Source organism: Zootoca vivipara, chromosome 9 (assembly GCF_965207765.1).
Source record: "Zootoca vivipara chromosome 9, rZooViv2.hap1.1, whole genome shotgun sequence".
Lineage (NCBI taxonomy): Eukaryota > Metazoa > Chordata > Lepidosauria > Squamata > Lacertidae > Zootoca > Zootoca vivipara.
In genome coordinates, this window is record NC_142592.1 from 56,040,680 (window position 1) to 56,058,253 (window position 17,574).

General features: G+C 40.2%; 1 protein-coding gene across 1 annotated transcript in view; it reads left to right on the top strand.

The window, feature by feature from the left end:
• The window catches only part of CECR2 (CECR2 histone acetyl-lysine reader), a 125,966-nt gene that overhangs the window by 83,851 nt on the left and 24,541 nt on the right, over positions 1 to 17,574 (top strand). Inside the window, exons 3-8 of the mRNA XM_035128407.3 lie at positions 2,294 to 2,477; positions 6,293 to 6,426; positions 7,085 to 7,189; positions 7,934 to 7,983; positions 8,816 to 8,985; positions 9,951 to 10,028. Coding sequence (XP_034984298.3) covers positions 2,294 to 2,477; positions 6,293 to 6,426; positions 7,085 to 7,189; positions 7,934 to 7,983; positions 8,816 to 8,985; positions 9,951 to 10,028 — 721 coding nt within the window. The remainder of the gene's footprint in view (positions 1 to 2,293; positions 2,478 to 6,292; positions 6,427 to 7,084; positions 7,190 to 7,933; positions 7,984 to 8,815; positions 8,986 to 9,950; positions 10,029 to 17,574) is intronic.

Consider the following 17,574-nt stretch of genomic DNA (forward strand, 5'->3'; position numbering starts at 1 on the left):
GAAGTTGGTTGTTAGCAGGTATAGGAAGGTATAGGGTGGTATAGGCACCAAGTATTTATAATTGACTGAAGACCGTTTATGAAACCACACGCTTGTTAAACTGCAATATATAAACAGAAGTTTTATGTTCCAGTTTAACCCTGACTGGACTCAGTATTTTATCCCTTAGAGACTGGTTGGTGGCAGTGGGAAATAAAGCATAGCTGCCAAGTTTTCCCTTTTCTCGCGAGGAAGCCTATTCAGCATAAGGGAATTTCCCTTTTAAAAAGGGAGAACTTGGCAGCTATGAATAAAGTGGTGGCACAGGGATCAATAGACCGTGAAACATCCGGGGACCCTGTGTGATCGCCACAAGCAGTAAAATAATTGTCAACCCTATCCACAAGTGAACCATGCCATTTTCTGTGAAGAAAGGGTTTGCATTGCTTCTAAGGGCTGAGCAATGGGCTGAGGGAGGTTTCTAGTTGAGAGGAAAGCTAGTACAGTGATCATCAGATTCTAAGCATGCACATCTGCTGAGCTGCCTCAGGGGGGAATGTTCTTAATTGTTTCTTATAAAGCTATTACCCAATATCCAGAATTTCATTCTTGGTGTGATGATACTTAGCAGGATGGAAGAGAATGCAAAGAAAATAAAACACTTTCTGAATTCTTTGGGTTAGCTACAGAAGTAATCATGTAATTCTCCTGTCTCCTTTACATAACTGTACAGTGGAACCTCTGGTTACAAACACTTCAGGTTACAGACTCCGCTAACCCAGAAGTAGTACCTCGGGTTAATAACTTTACCTCAGGATGAGAACAGAAATCGTGCGCTGGCGACATGGCGGCAGTGGGAGGTTAAGAACGGTTGCAGGTTAAGAACGGACCTCCGAAATGTATTACCGTAAGTTCGTAACCAGAGGTACCACTGTACTTGGTTCAGTTTTTAGTTACTTGAGATTTTTTGAGTGAATTTATTTATTTATATTATTTTTATAGACTGCTAATACTAAAAAAATTCCGAGCAGTGTGCAGCATATTATAAATTGTGAAAGGAAGGGTGTGCTTTCTTTCCTTCTCTGTGACAATAAACTTAAACCCCTGCCACCACCAACATGCTTATTTCATTTATTCCTCTGGATTCTTAATTACCAGTAACTTGGTAGCTGTAGGGTAAGTGTGTGATACAAAACCAGTCAGTAGTTGTTACAGTTTATTAACCACCTTCACCCCCAGTTCCCAGGATGGGTTACAACAATTAGCACAACATTAATATTAAAACACAGTATTACACATTATGTGTTTTTTTTAAAAAAAAAATTAAACAACTTATTGCGCCTGACATGACTTGGCTGGATGTTGGGCAAGCCACACCCATTTGCTCTTCACCTGACATCATATGTCACATCATATAACCATAAGCCAAGCACAGGGTTTCCTCAGACTTCTCAAATGCAGTACTTCTCAAATGCCCAATAATCAGCTGGTTTGGGGGTATCTGGGAAGCACTGAACACAAAGCTGAGCAAGCCCTTTGATCTATCTTCCCCATACCTGCAGACCAGCTTTGTCAGGTGTCATTCGGATGATGTCATCATAGTGTCAGATGATTAACAAGTGACTGGCCCTGCCCACTTGTCAAAGTTGGCCCAAAGGGTGGAAGGAGATAAATATGTGACTTGCTGGACCAAAAAGGTTTCCTACTCCTGTTCTGATACATATAGCACTACACTATATGTTTGGATTGCCAATGTTTTATGGATGTTTTATTTATTCATCTTTTATGACATTGTTGTCTAAACTATGCCAATAAATGGTGAATTCGATTTGAATTTGATTTACATATAAAAACTACTTTCTGATTCAATATATTAATGGGGAATTCATGGGGGCCACTAGACTACCCTCTCTTAATTGCTTCTTTTAAGGACTGATACTCTAGCAGTCTGATAAATGTAGTCCATTACCCTTGTTCCACTTTTAAAAAGCTGTTCTTTTAGGACAACAAATGTGCATCTGCATTACCAATCTTACAGAATTTTCTACATGTTATGGGAATCGTTATTTTTTAAAAAAACCATTGTTTGTTTTAAAAAAATTGACAAAAGAATAACTCCTAACTATTGTCCTATTTGACATAAATTGTTTTGTGAGATGAGCAGAGCATGTAAGCCTAACCACATGCCAGGAACTGGGCCAGTTTTGAAGTGCCTGTTTGCCAAAACAGAATTTTTATATCTGCTAGCTATTTAAAGATTAATTTCTCATCAGGTTGTGTAAGGTACTTTATGAACATATGTTCTTTTTATTAGATCTCAGACATTTCATGGCTACCTGGAGGACATCATCAACTATCGCTGGGAACTGGAGGAAGGGAAGCCCAATCCCTTACGAGAATCTACTTTCCAAGAGCTACCCTTGCGCACTCGTGTGGAGATCTTGCACCGCCTTTGTGATTACCGACTTGATGCTGATGATGTCTTTGACCTACTCAAGGTGTGTTGAGTGGTGACAGATGTTGGATAGGGAACTGGAAAGTGGAATGGTACACACTTTCCACTAAGAAATTAGCACTTTGTGTTCATAGGTACATTCAATATCACTTTTTGTACTAAGCTCATTTAGAATGTGGCTTAATTTGTTAGATTGTTTGATGTCTTTAGTCTTCCCAAACTGAACAATCTGAAGAAACAAGTGTGTGAAATTGGATATTGCTCTCTGGTATCTTTGATTCACTGAAAAAATACACACAGTAAATCTGTGTTAAAGAAGGCTCATTAGTGGTTGTAGAAATATTGAAAAGCTATCTTGGTTTTAATATATTAATGTCAGGTAGGAAGTATTCTGGACTACAGCTTCAAGCATTCCCTTGTTGTTTGATTGCCAGACTAAGCATCAACATGTGGGAACTTTTCGTTTGCAACACTATATTGTCTCTAGCTGTAATATATTTTAAGTTCCTTTTTTGTTGTTTTTGGGAGTTATTTTCACACACTTCTGCATTATTTATTCACAAGGCATTTGCTAATTTTGAAAACCACGGGTAGTAGTAAAACCTGAGTTGTTTTGGGGAGACATGATAATATGACAGCAACAATCGCAGATAACAATGGCTCTCAAAGTGAACCATTCACAGTGGGATCAGGTGTTAAACAGGGTTGTGTTATTGCCCCAACTCTATTCATTATTTTCATTGCCATGATCCTACACTTTGTCGAAGGGAAACTCCCCACTGGAGTAGAAATCATATATTGAACAGATGGAAAGCTCTTCAATTTGAGCAGGCTGAAAGCAAAGAGTAAGGTTACCGTAACTTCCGTCATAGAGCTTCAGTATGCTGATGACAATGTAGTGTGCGCATGCTCAGAGGATGACCTCCAAACCATCCTAAATATTAAGCTTATCTCTCAACATCCAAAAAACCCAAAGTGCTGCACCAACAAGTACAAAATAACCCCTCTGCAGCGCCACAAATCCAACTCAGTGGTGTAACGTTGGAAAATGTTGATCACTTCTCTTACCTAGGCAGTTATCTTTCTACAAGGGCCAATATTGATACCAAAATCCAGCATCGCCTGAGCTCTGCGAGTATGGCTTTCTCCCGATTGAAGTGCAGAGTGTTTGAGGACCGGGACATTCGCAGGGAAACCAAAATGCTTGTTTACAAAACTATTGTAGTACCAACCTTACTATATGCTTGTGAAACATGGACCACTTATAGACGCCATCTCCAGCTCCTCGAAAAATTTTACACATCACTTGGGAGGTCAGGTGCACTAATATCAGTGTACTGGAAGAAGCAAAGAACCAGTGTGGAAGCAATGATTCTTCAACATCAACTTCGTTGGACTGGTCATGTTGTGCGGATGCCCGATGATTGTCTTCCAAAGCAACTACTCTATTCCGAACGTAAAAATGGAAAGTGTAATGCTGGTGGTCAACAAAAGAGGTTTAAAGCATGTCTCAAGGCAAATCTTAAAAAATGTAGTATAAACACTGACAACTGGGAAACACTGGCCTGCAAGCGCTCCAGTTGGAGAACAGCCTTTACCAAAGGGTCATGGGCTTTGAAGACACTCGAACTCAAGACGCAAGGGAGAAACGTGCTAAGAGGAAGGCACGCTTGGCAAACCATCACCATGATCAACTCCCACCCGGAAACCTATGTCCCCACTGTGGAAGAACATGTGGATCCAGAATTGGCCTCCACAGTCACTTACAGACTCATTGTTAAAATCTTGTTTATGGAAGACAATCTTACTCAGCTACGAGGGATCGCCAAAGGAGAAGAAGAAGAAGAAGAAGAAGAAGAAGAAGAAGAAGAAGAAGAAGAAGAAGAAGAAGAAGAAGAAGAAGAAGAAGAAGAAGAAGAAGAAGTTCCCTTACTATGCTTGGTCAATAGGCATTGGTATGTGCATGTGGTCATAGAACCCAGCCTTTGTTAGCTACAGTGGTTATTGTGAATGCCAACAACAGCTGTGTTGTGTTACTAGTTAAGAGAGGTTAGGTATTTTTATTGTTATTTGCATCAAATGTGGCCCTCAAGTTGCAAGTGTTAATGATAATTAAAATAACTTTAAGGAAGGCATAGCATTTTAAGAGAAGTTAATACCGGTATCTTTTCTTGAAAAGTGCTTCAGGGCATTTGGCCCAGATGCTTTTTCTTGTTGTCTTTTAAAAATAAATATAGTTTTATTGATTTCCAATTTATAACAATTCCAGGACAGATCAGCCTATTTAAGTTAGCCAAAGTCCAGTCTGTTATTTCATTGGTTTCCATTTTTCAGGGTTATCAGTAAAGTATTTTTTTTAAAGGATGCCACATACAACAAAATTGTCTGTATCATGTGCAGGCTTATTTATTTTTCTTTTAAAATGAAAAGCAAGTTTTTTCTATAAAGTGTGATGTCAGAAACCGTTGTTTGATCCTGGTCTGAGAGACTGACTAAAACTACACTTTGTCAGATCGGATGTAGCTAGGGGTTTTTTTTGCCCTGGGTGAACCTTCCAGAGGGGCACCATTGAGGCTCCCTGTGTGTGTGTGTGTGTACACACACACAAATGGGCACAGGTGAATTTGGGGGGGGGGCAAACTGGGTTTTTTGAAATAAAGTCTAGTTTTGTCTATTTTTGGGTAGTTTTTTGAAATAAAGTCTAGTTTTGCCCCTGCAAAATGAGCATGTACAACACTAAGCCATGATCCAAACAGTGGTTTGTAGGATTGTCTGAATGTAGCCAGTGTGGATTTGTAACACAGTGTGAAATGTACATATATGTGAGGTAGTAGAGGAGCTGTAAAGCCTGCCTCATCACATGGCTCGTTACCACAGATAGAGGGTGAGTTTATCAGCCAACCATCATAACCACAGGTGAAAACATTTTAATAAGTATCCCACTCGATTAATCCATTTGAATGTCATTACATTGGAATAAATTATCTCGTGTCATTTTTTCCAGTAAGTATCTATGACCAAGAGTTAGCAGGAATCCAGTTTTGTAATCAGGTTGTTTCCAAAAAAAATTCAAGGATGACCGGTTTTCATGCATAATGCCTCTTTAGAAATAATCCCCGGAACAGTGTTGTGCAGGCAACCATTATATCAGACAAGGTCCTTTCATTGCTGCTTGAAGGGAGACGTTCAGCAGGTGTGACTTCTCTTGTTACTGCAATACTGTGGTAGAAGATGCACCTGCTTGCAGCTGAAGCCAAGTATGGTCTTTGTGGAACTTTAGAATTTTGGCATTTGAGGAGGGAGAGCCCACCTGCTGTTTTACTATGAAAGGTATAAGAGGCCACTTTGGTTTGGCTTTAGCAAGCTTTAATTAGCCTTTCTCGTGAATATATTTGTAGCGCACAAATCTCAGAATGAATTGACACATCTGACCATTTTTTGGCAAGATGAAGTTTGACTGCGTACACCACCTCTGGTGGGTACAGTCAGGGTTTTAAGATGGGTGCAACAAATGCAGCAGTGATACTGAACAGCAGAAAAATGTGCTGGGCCAACAGAAGTTGGATGTATTGGTTGAATCAAATGTGTGCAAAACTGTTATATGATTGTCTCAGGCTGCATAAAAAGCTACTCAGTGTTATTTGTCCATCTTTGTTAGGTGCACAAAAGAGGGCATTGTCAAAATGAAATGACCATGAAGAACTTATATTTAGCCGAGAAAGGACAACTTATTTTTTCAAACACATTACAGGCTGTCCAGAACCCCAGAGATGCCTGTACTTTAAACAATATTAGTGGACAAGTGTTGGTGATTGGTTTTCCACCGTTGTCTTTTTGTATATTTGCTTTCAAATACAGGGTTTGGATGCAGATAGCCTTCGGGTGGAACCGCTGGGTGAGGATGGCAACGGTGCCCTCTACTGGTATTTCTATGGCACTCGTATGTACAAAGAGGAACCCATGAAACCAAATGGAGAAATGCCTTCAGACAGGTACAAACTTACCTTTGTCAGTAAGGAGAAGGTGGATGAGAGTGCCAGAAAGGAGCAAATTTATGAAAGCAATAGTGGTTGGAGTACCACTGCAAGGGCTACAAAATCAACAAGTTTACTTATTTCCTGTTAATTACAAAATATGCAGTTTTCAGATTATTTTATTGTTTTTATTCTGTTTGCCTTCAAAAGCCCCTTCAAGAGCCTTCTGAGATAGACTGCTATTGTTCCCATTTTACAGGCTGGGAAGTGAAGCTAAGAAAGTGACTGCTTCAAGGTCTCACAAGGAATCCATTACAAAGATGGTACTTGGAAATTGGAGAAAGTTCTACTCCAGGCATTATACCAGAGTGCTTCTTGTATAAGGCAGCTAAAACTGAGTTCAACCTTGCAGATCTTAAGAATTCTGCCACTTGAGACACATTTTGCCACACTTACTACCTGCTGGAAAAAGTCATGCCCTTTGTTGAATTAATTTCCCAAATAGCTGTGCCCTTCTCTTCTGCTACCCTCCTTGGAACGAATCTCTTTCCTAGCTTGACTCCTAGCAGCTGTTTCAGTGCTTCTTATGGTCACTGCTCTCTTGTTACCCTCCTGCTCTTGCCAACTGCTACTATCATGTTCTGTAGCTATTCTGTAACTTTTTAATGTGTTCCAGGGGATGTGAGATACAGACAAGCACTCAAACCATTCCTGGAAAAATAGTAAAAAGACGAGGGCGACCTCCAAAACGAAAGAAACTACTGGAGGAGAATCTCTTAAGGTAAAGAAATGCCATGTTTGAAATATTAACCAAAGATAATAAAATGCATGTGTTTATGTAGTGTCATCTGAGTACACGATGCTTTACAGAGTAGAGGAGCTTACAATCTAAATGTTCTGGTTACAGGTAGGTAGCCGTGTTGGTCTGGATCGAAGTAAAATAAAAAAAATTCCTTCAGTAGCACCTTAAAGACCAACTAAGTTTTTATTTGGTATGAGCTTTCGTGTGCATGCACACTTCTTCAGATACCTTCAGATCTTCAGATCTTTCGTGTGCATGCACACTTCTTCAGATAATCTAAATGTTGACAGTAATGAAAATGAAGGGGATGATGGAAAGGATGTGGCATGAGTAACAGGGAATGAATGTGAACAAGTCTTGTTGAATATAAAGCCTTCTGAAGGGGACCTGAATGCTAATTGAACTTTATGACCATATGTAGCCTATGATTTGCCTTCTAATGCTAAAACTGAGCTACATCAATATCTACCAAGTGCTGTGACATTTCAGTGGCAGTATTTAATGTACTACTTTGCTTAAATTTGCTTTATAGCTTAGCTGGTAGAGCATGAGACTCTTAATTTCAGGGTTGTGTGTTCAAGTCCCATGATGGACAAAGGATTCCTGCATTGCTGGGGGTTGGAGTAGATGGCCCTTGTGGTCCCTTCCAGCTCTACAACTCTACAATTCTATGATTCTATATCATTTCCTAACAATACTGTTTATTTTATTTGTTGCTCATAGAGAGAAGGCAGAAGAAAACACACTTGTGTGTGAGTCACAGATGAGAAATGGTAAGGGGAAATTATGGACCATAGTTAATTTTTTTAATACAGTGTTTCAGGATGGAGGGCATCTTGATAATCCATTCTCTTTTGTCAAATTCATTCTAAACAGATAGGGAACAAGAGGCCTGCTTGTATTAATTAGAATTTCATTTGTACAGTTCTCTCTGTATTTAAAGGAATGGCAGTTGAGTCTCAATGGTTTCTTTAGATGCCTCCCACTTTTCTTTCTTGTTGGAATTGTCTGTATTTATGCTTTTCATATTTCACCTTCAAGAAACTCACACCCTTCTTAGCCTCCCTTCTCTTTGAGTATTTCTGACCATGGGATTTCATCCAGCAGTTTCTTAAGCCTTTTGGAATCGGTGCATAGTGCATATGTAAATACACTCAGCTTTCCCTTGCCTCTGTATAATGAAACCCAAGAGGACATGGCCTCTTTCTCCCAAGGTTCCCAGTACTTCTACCTCATTGATCTGTTCCACCCTGTTGGTGTGCACCAGGTCCAAAATAAGTGATCCCTTTGTTGCTTCTTCTACCTTCTGGAAAATGAAATGGTCAGCAAGGCAATGGAGGAATTTGTTGGACCTTATGATATCTATGATATCATGGCAGTTTGGGTTCAAACAGATATCACTGTAGTTGAAGTGTCTCAGGACTTCTCATCTCTCCTTTTTGAATGTTTGGTCATTTGTCCTAGGAAGGCACCATCCCATTCTTCATACAGAAGTAACACACTTGTGTTACTTGTGGCTTATTGGTACATGTTAGGTCATGTGATACCTGCCATATTAGTGCCTATGCTCTCATTGCTTAGCATTTTTATTTTATTTTATCAAAGGTTCTCAAGGACCAGGTCATGGAACATGGTGGCTTCTATGTCAGACAGAAGAGGATTGGAGGCAGGTTACAGAGAGCTTCCGAGAGAGAACATCTTTAAGAGAGAGGCAGCTTTACAAGCTCCTGAGTGAAGATTTCCTGCCAGAGATCTGCAACATGATTGCACAAAAGGTAAGAAGGAATATTTGAATAAATTGAGGCAGCCTCAAGAGTTGAGAGCAGGTTTTTTTTTATGAAGAAGAAAACGATAGGAGGACATAGGTATTGCGGGAGAGGCAATAGTTGTAGAGAATGTATAATAATGTATAATAGAAAACATTTGACTTCTAGATCATTCACACAAACTCATTGAATATTTGAGGCATCTGCATATGCTAACAATATGTGCTCAAGATTTTCTTCACAATGAATTAAAGTCAGAAGATTTATCTAAAGTGCATTATTGTGCCATGGTTAAATTCAGATAGCCAAACTTCTTCACTTTCTCCCCTTGATTACTGGCTATCTAGAACTGCTGTAGAGTTCCAAGTGCATTCTTTGCAGTAGACAGGAACCCCCCCCCCAAAAAAAAACCAATCCCCTTCACCACCTCAGTTCAGATTGACAGCGATCTGGAAGGGGAAGTATGCTTTCATTTGTAGCATTTGCCTTGACTCATACTTATTCTCTGGTTTTAGAAGAATTATGAAGAATAATGTGGGGAGATGGACTAGTGAATAGAAGGTTGATTGGTCCTGTTTGTGGCAGAAGGTTGGATTGGATGGTATTTTAGTCCATTTCAGCGCTCTGATTCTTTGATATTTGAATCTGGAGGATACTTGTCAATCTCAGCAGCACTCAGTCTTTTGTAGTTTGTTTGTTTGTTTGTTTGTTTGCTTGCTTTGCTTTTATTCTTGATATCATTTGAAAAATCAACTCCTGTAATTCATTATCCAGGCCTGGTCTTTGAGTAATTTTGTATCTTAATATAGCTTCTGGGACTTCATCTGTGAGGGATGGTAAATGAAAAATTAATTGCTAAGTGCTCTGTACATTGAAAAATATTACAGAAATTGTTACTAATAAATGGCATACATCCAAATACGAAGCTTCTGTACCAAAGCTGATCCATGTTGATTTCTTTCACCACTATTTAGGAGAAACGTCTGCAGCGAATGGAGTTTTCTCCTAGGTGGATGTCTGATCGTCAGCACATAAAGCCAATCAGGCAAGAGGTAATGTGTGATGTAATAGCAGAATAGAGGACATGGGTGGCGCTGTGGTCTAAACCACTGAGACTCTTGGGCTTGCCAATTGGAAGGTTGGCGGTTCAAATCCCCGCAACAGAGTGAGCTCCCGTTGTTCCGTTCTAGCTCCTGCCAACTTAGCAGTTTGAAAGCACACCTGTGCGAGTATATAAATAGATACCGCTCCAGCAGGAAGGTAAATGGTGTTTCCATGCACTCTGGTTTTTTGTCATGGTGTCCTGTTGCACCAGAAGGGGTTTAGTCATGCTGGCCACATGACCCAGAAAGCTCTCTCTGGACAAACACCGGCTCCCTCAGCCTGAAAGCGAGATGAGCACCGCAACCCCATAGTCACCTTTGACTGGACTTAACCATCTAGGGGTCCTTTACCTTACTATTAATATCAGAATAGGTTAGCACAAATTAGCTTTAAAGTGCCACCTATCAGCATTATTACTGAATGTGCTCACCTCAGCAACAAGTTGAAAATTAGGTCATAGAAACAGCACTTCAGGTAAGGCAACTTCATTTGGATATATTGGTATATTTATTATTTATGCATACAATACAGATTTCAGGCCTACATTTAAGGAAACCTATGCCTGACTGCCATCAGCCAGCACCTTCGTTTTCTTTCTGGAAGCTCACCACACATACTATAACGTAGTTGGCACATCATAGTAACCTTAATTATTAGTTTTATTTATTCAGGTAATGTATAATGAGTTCTGCATGAAAATCAATCCCAAAGTGGGGTACAACATAAAATATATAATACCGTTCTAAAATAAAGCAATATAAAAATTAAACAACAATAAATAATTGACATGACAGCAGCATAAGCATGAAGCATAAACATGACCAAACATTTCCTTCAGTCAACTACCAAATGTCTGCGTGAATAAAAATGTCTTTGTAAGTTTGTGTGAAACCCACCAGGACTGGTTTCAACAAAATATGTTAGGAGATGGCATTCCACAGACATGAACCATGAAGATTGCTCTTGCTGAAATTCTCCTTCTCTAGCATGAGTAGCAGCAGCAAGCCTTGTTCCCTGCCATAACATTATGCCCAAAGCAGTGATTGTGGTTTGTTTTGCTTCAAACAAACCTTACTGTTAAGCAAAGATTTGTTCTTAAATAGATGGCAACCTCATTTTATCAGTTATGAAGAAATTTTGAAATATAGATAAAGCTCTTGAAATGTCTTCATTTAATATAGAGGTGGATTGGAAAGAATTTTTGGCTAAATGCCTCCCTCCCAGATAGCCATCTGGTTGTCATCAGCACAGAACTTCAATCTAATCCAGAAACAAAGGTCTCTGTTGAAGCATTTCAAAGCACTGAATGGTAGATTCAGCCATTATTTCAACATCTGGGAAATGAGATGGTACATAGTGTCAGCACCTGAACTATATCACCACAAATCAGTGCATTCCCAAATCTGTGTTTCACACCAAGTTATACCTGAAGTTGCTCTTTGCCTTGCTGAAAATTGCAGTTGTATATTTGAAGTAGCCGTTTGCCTTTCTTGCTGTACAGAAGTGAAAAGGAAAGAATAGTTATGTACTGATGATGAAACTGGTCAGAGGCAGAAGGCTGGTGAGATGAGGTGTCGGAAGCTGAAAGGGTAACAAGGCTTCGTGAGCTAGGAGAGTCCGTGGCAGAGAGAAGTCAAGAATCAGAAGCTGAGCTGGTGAATGGGAGGAGGGAGGTCAAGGGATGAATGAGGCTGGTGAAGAGGCATGGGTGTCTCTCCCTCCTGCTGCGACAAGCTCCCCTCCCTCCCTGTCACCCAGAACCAGGAGAGGCATGAAAAGGTTAGAGGAGAGATTGGCTGCATGTAGACACAGTCTCCAGTTGCTTGGGGAATGCCCTGCTGAGGAGGAGACATAGACAGCTGTGGGGAGCAGGGAACCTTTAGTATCGGCAACTAATTTCATAGAATAAGATCCATAGGGAATGCACTGATGTGCTCATTAGGCCCGACACTCAGCTTGGTCTGTGGAGATTGTGTTTTTGCTAATAAAGAGTTAACATCAACTTTGAACTGTGTGATTTACTGGCCGGCACACACTGTGACAACTGTGGAGCCAAGGAGTATTAATATTTTCAGCTTAAATAATGAGAATTAAGTGACACTTCTTCTTCATCCTGGGAGCCCCACCTCTTGTTCAGCAGAGCAGTCCCAGGAGTGGAGTGTGCCTTGCTGCATTATTTCCATTTTTAGGTGCAAGAAGTACAACAACAAAAATCACCCAGGAAATAAGAAGGTGCATATTTATATACAGGCAGGAAAATTTGCAAATTTGGATGTAGAGAAACAAATTGGTGCTAATCAGTAGGAGGCTTGCTATAAGACCTATGGTGCTTAGCATAAGTTAATTGCTGCCTATGGGCCAGTGTGTGTCAGGACTCCCATAAAGCTCCCAAGTCTCTCTAATTTTTCACCTGAGGAGCGGAGGCAGGGGGGAGGGGTAGCAGTTATTGTGGATGCAAGTCTCTGGACATACCCATTTCCAGGGAAACACAATGCCAAGTGTTTTGTTTCATTGAATTGTATTTGTTTCTTTTTAAATTGGAAGGCTTTCCAGCACATGATGCAGGGAAGTTGTTAAGACTGTAGTCATAGCACACAAATTTCTTTGTTTCTGACCATATATGCTATCTGTGGAGTTGCCTCTTCCGTCTGGTTCCAAGATGTAGATGCTGCTTAAATATGTAACTGCTCTGTAGGCTTCTAATCCTTTGCAATATTTCTCAAACAGGTGGTTCAGATTAGCTTCTCATTAAAAAACCTTCTGAGCAGCACCTTCATTAAGAAGCAGCTGTGGAAATTCTAGTAGGTATCACATGGGGGAGAGAGGAATGGGCAAGGGCCATGTCTGAGGCAAGACCAAGGCATGTGGGACTGCACATCTTGTGTTGAACACTTGAGAGAGAATTTCTTTTGGGGGGACTATATCAGAGCAGAGAGCAGAAGTCATTGGAGCCTGTTGTTCTGCATAGCCCACAGTGCCCTCTGCTGCAGACATGTGAGTGGTGCTTCAGCAAAGCAGCAGACATGCTTTCATGACTTCCAAAGGCATTTTCACAATTTATCACCCAACAATTTTTCTGTTTCCTCAAAAAAGTGTTTCTATGGCATTTTGTTGGGAATCGGGTGTGCTGGGGCTTAAGCTGAACTGAATCAGTTCCTGATCCTTCATTGGCTTGAACCAACACAACTTCAGTTACAGCTGAGCCCAAACTAAGTTTTAAAAAGTGAATGGTTTGGATCCCCATATAACACAATTGGTATTCTTGATGCTTTACAAAACAATAAAGTAAGACAGGTCCAAACTCTGAAGAGATAACAAATTAAATTTTGGCAGAGAAGAGACAGCAGAGGGAGGTAGGCAGAATAATGGGGTGGATCTTTGTAAATACAATGATGTGTGCATAGGCTTTGATTCAGCTTGGGTTAACAAAACAGGTTTGTGCAAAAAGCTATACATATCACAGTATATGTGAATAGATCTTGCATTTTTTTTAAATCCAGAATGTAGTAGAAGGCTCTCCAGTACACATTGTTTTGTATGAAAAGGGGGCGTTGGGATCCACCTGAAATGTTTCCCTAAAGTTTAACCCCCCCCCACTTCCTTTTTTGTGTACCATTCTGCTGCTGTTTGTGGCTCTAAACAGCTTCAGGACCATTTTTCTCTCAGTCAGATCTGATTGGCTGCATGATGACAGTACCATGACAAGGAAATTTTGAGCAAAGCAATGATACTGAAACTGCAGCCCAGCTGCACTACATAGAGGCTCACACTCCTACAGCCGAAGACCAGATACAGTGTGTGTAGGCTGCCTTAATTGCATGAGGAGCACTTCTAGGGTTGCCAGACTCAATAGAGGACAGGACTTCTATGTCTTTAATTGCCCTGCTCTCTTTTGAGTGTGGAAACCTTAAAGAGAAACCAGCAGACCCTTTGTTTAATTTCCAAGCAAAGGGTCTGCTGGTTTCTCTTTAAGGTTTCCAGACTCAAAAGAGAGCAGGGCAATTAAAGGCACAGAAGTCCTGTCTTCTATTGAGTCTGGCAACCCTAAGCACTTCATATCTCTATAGCACCTCGTAATAAAACAGCTTATTTTGTGGTAGAATAAAATATTCATGGAATGCAGCCCTCTCCCCTACCATTCTAATTTGGCATGAGGCTAAATTAAACACTTTTAAAGTACAATTTAATGTATGCATGAATTAGAACATTTATTAAATAATATATAAAGTGGGCTCACAGTATATTTCCCTATAAATCCAATCATAGGTTTTATCCTCCCTCTCTCCAAGCCCAGTGGCGGAGCTTCATGCTCCTGCACCGGGGGCAAAGAGCAGGTGAGGGCGTGGCTGGCATGCATCCTGGGGGCATCGCACACATACGTCCCGGGGGCGTGGTGCCTAGCGGGGGGGGAGGCAGCCGCGATGGCACCCCACCGGGATCATGGTGCCGGGGTCTGTGCGCTCCCCACCCCCCCTCTTCCTCTGCCAGTGTCCAAGCCTACTATGCCGTGAACTATTTGGACATAGCCAACATGGTGCCTTCCTGATGTTGTGATCTCAACGCCTATCACCCCTGACCATGGCCATGCTGGCAGGAGATCCAAAGCAGGGCACCAGATTAGCAACCCTGATCTAGAGGGTGCTCAGTGCTCAGTGTGTAAGTGGTATAAAAAATTCTGTTAAGAGAAATATTTATTGTTAGCAAAAGAATCAGACTGTATTGAATAATTTATTTAGCTCCCGAATTTGACTTGTTTTTGCTGTAGAATTTGGGCTGGAGCATTGTTAGAGACACATAGCTGCCCTTTGAAATTCTTGTTTGTTGACACTAGCTCTGTAATATTTACAAAATTTTGAAAGTCCTGGTAAATAACTCTCTAGAAAAAGCAGTTAAATACAGGTAGTTTGTGTATTTTGGGAGATTATCTTTTAGTATTTTAATCCTCACATAAGCGGGCATAATTTAGGCACTATTGTATCTGAATAAATTCTACAGGGATGATTCTGTGAATGGTCAGATGAAATGGACTAAATAACACAAAATGTCTAATTGCTCTGATTCTCTTTAAATTTTTATTTTGGGATTAATTGGATACACTGGCAACACTAGTTCAAATACACAAGCTCACTTTGGTGGGTAGGGTTGCACTCAAAGGACAACTTGCATTCTGATGTGAGGAACAGGTGTTTGTATCCAATTCTCTGCCTTGCATTTTGTAAAGTAGCCCATGTCTTATGATTTTTTAAAAACTGTTGTCTAACTGTAGCATTCTTCTATTAGAGGACAAAACAGGGGCCTAGAGACCTTGCTTAATGCATTGTTTTTGCTGGTGGCAAGGATGGGAGATGATGTCAGACAATTCTCCAAGGAAGCATTACTGAAGGAAATGACTAAATAGCATTTCTGCAACAACACAAATATAGAGGCACTTAGGATATCTAGGGTAGAAGCTAGCTTGCCTTTCTAGCAATTTATCAGTGCCCCCTCAGGTCCCATTTGCAGGCAGGTGAAAAATAATAATGAAGCAATAATGGCTAAGGTGCAGGCTTTTGTCTGAATTAATGATGGGCTAAGGCCTGAAGGGCAGTGAGGAGGCTCCAGCTGATCATTAATTCTCAGGAAATAGATTGCATTGAAGACCCAGTTTTCAATGCAGTGGTGAACCTATATCTGGGCTATGCCACTTCTGGTTGCAGACAAAGGTTCCCATGAATGACTGTTCCTTCCACTTACTGAGTTTTCTATGTAGAAGGTTCATTCAATCATGGGAATTTCCACCTGGCATCTAAAGTGGCATTGTTGGGGAGAAGGATTATAGAAGTTCTTCTACAGCTGTGGCAGGGAATTCTTTTCCAGCCTAAGGACTGCATTCCCTTCTTGGCAACCTTCCTGGGGCCACATATACCACTGGCAAACATGTCACCTTTGTACTGTAGGCTAGCTTGTGCACCCCCCCCCTGTGTCCTCCATCCAGACAAGCAAGAGGCATTATCAAAGTTCAAATGCACATTCCAGCCAGGGTGTAAAGCAGGGGCACAGGGGGTTGTGGTCTGGGGAGAGTTCCAGTGACCAGCCAGATGGTCACTGTTCTGTATATAGGGATTTATTGTGTAGGTAGAGGACCATTCCATCATCTGAGCCCAGACACAGGCTTACTCAGTGATAATTTGTAACCTATAGAGAGAAGGAAACAATAAACTTCTTCTTTCTTGTGTTGTTCTTGTGGTATTTAAGATATATCTGTGTCACGAAACTTTACAAACGAGGTAGAAAAGTTGCCAGATGGTGCAAATATCAATAATCTGGTAGTTGTGAATAGTATAATTGGCTTTATAAGCTGAAATAATAGTATGATTCTATAAGCAGAAATTGTAAGCTATTGCAGTAAAGTCTCAAGTGTGTCCTCCTAATAGAGGCATTTAGATACTTACTGGACCATAACTGATGTAAATAATCATATCCCCCCCTCCTTTTGCTCACTTTTTTCTAAACTAAAAGGTGCAGATGTTGTAACTTTTCCTCATTTGGGAATTGTTCCAGCCCTCTGGTCATTTTGGTTGCCCTTTTCTGGACCTTTTCCAGCTCTGCGATATCCTTTCTGAGGTGAGGCAAGCAAATCTGTGCATAGTATTCCAAATTAAGTCAAACCATGGATTTGCATAACAGCATTATGATACTGTCAGTTTTATTTTCAATCCTTTTCATTTTGAGGGACTTTATCTGAATTTTGGGGGAGGGGAAATAAGTTTGTCATCTGGATCGCCTCTATATGCTTAATAAAACTGTCAAAGAATTCTAAAAGGTTAGTGAAACAGATGTTACCCTTACTGGTTCAGCAAGACTTATTCTTCTATGTGCTTAGAAATTCTGCTTTTAATAACGCTTGCTTCCAGTTTTCCTGGAACAGAAGTTAAGCTAAAGGACCTAGATCCCCTCAGTTTGAAAACTAAAGTGTAAACTGAAAAATTAGTTGAGTCACGCCCTTTCTTTCTCTTTGACTTTTTATTAAAAAAATTATTTGTGATTTTCAGTTATGTACATTTCAATACCGGTACTTTTACAGTCATTTTAACATTTCAAAACTCAACTTCCTTCCTCCTCTTTCTGCTGTTCCTTAAATTTATTTTTATCATTTCCTGCATATTCTAAATAAACTTAACTTATATTCATCTACTTTTAATTATATACTCCTATGAAACTGCAGGTTATTACAATAATCCTGCCAATGTCCTTATCTGTTTACTATTTGTCTGTAAATATTCAATAAATCATTTCTATTCTTTTATAAAAAGTTTGTTATCTTGATTTTTTTTCCCTGGTAAGTTTCGCCATTTCTGCATGGTCCATAAGTTTTTGTATCCATTCTTCTGTCACCTGGATGACAACTTCTTTCCATTTTTGGGCAAATAACATTCTTGCCGCTTTAGTCGCATACATGAATCTATATCTATACTATAATCTATACTGTTTAGATAGTTCTACCCCTATAATTCC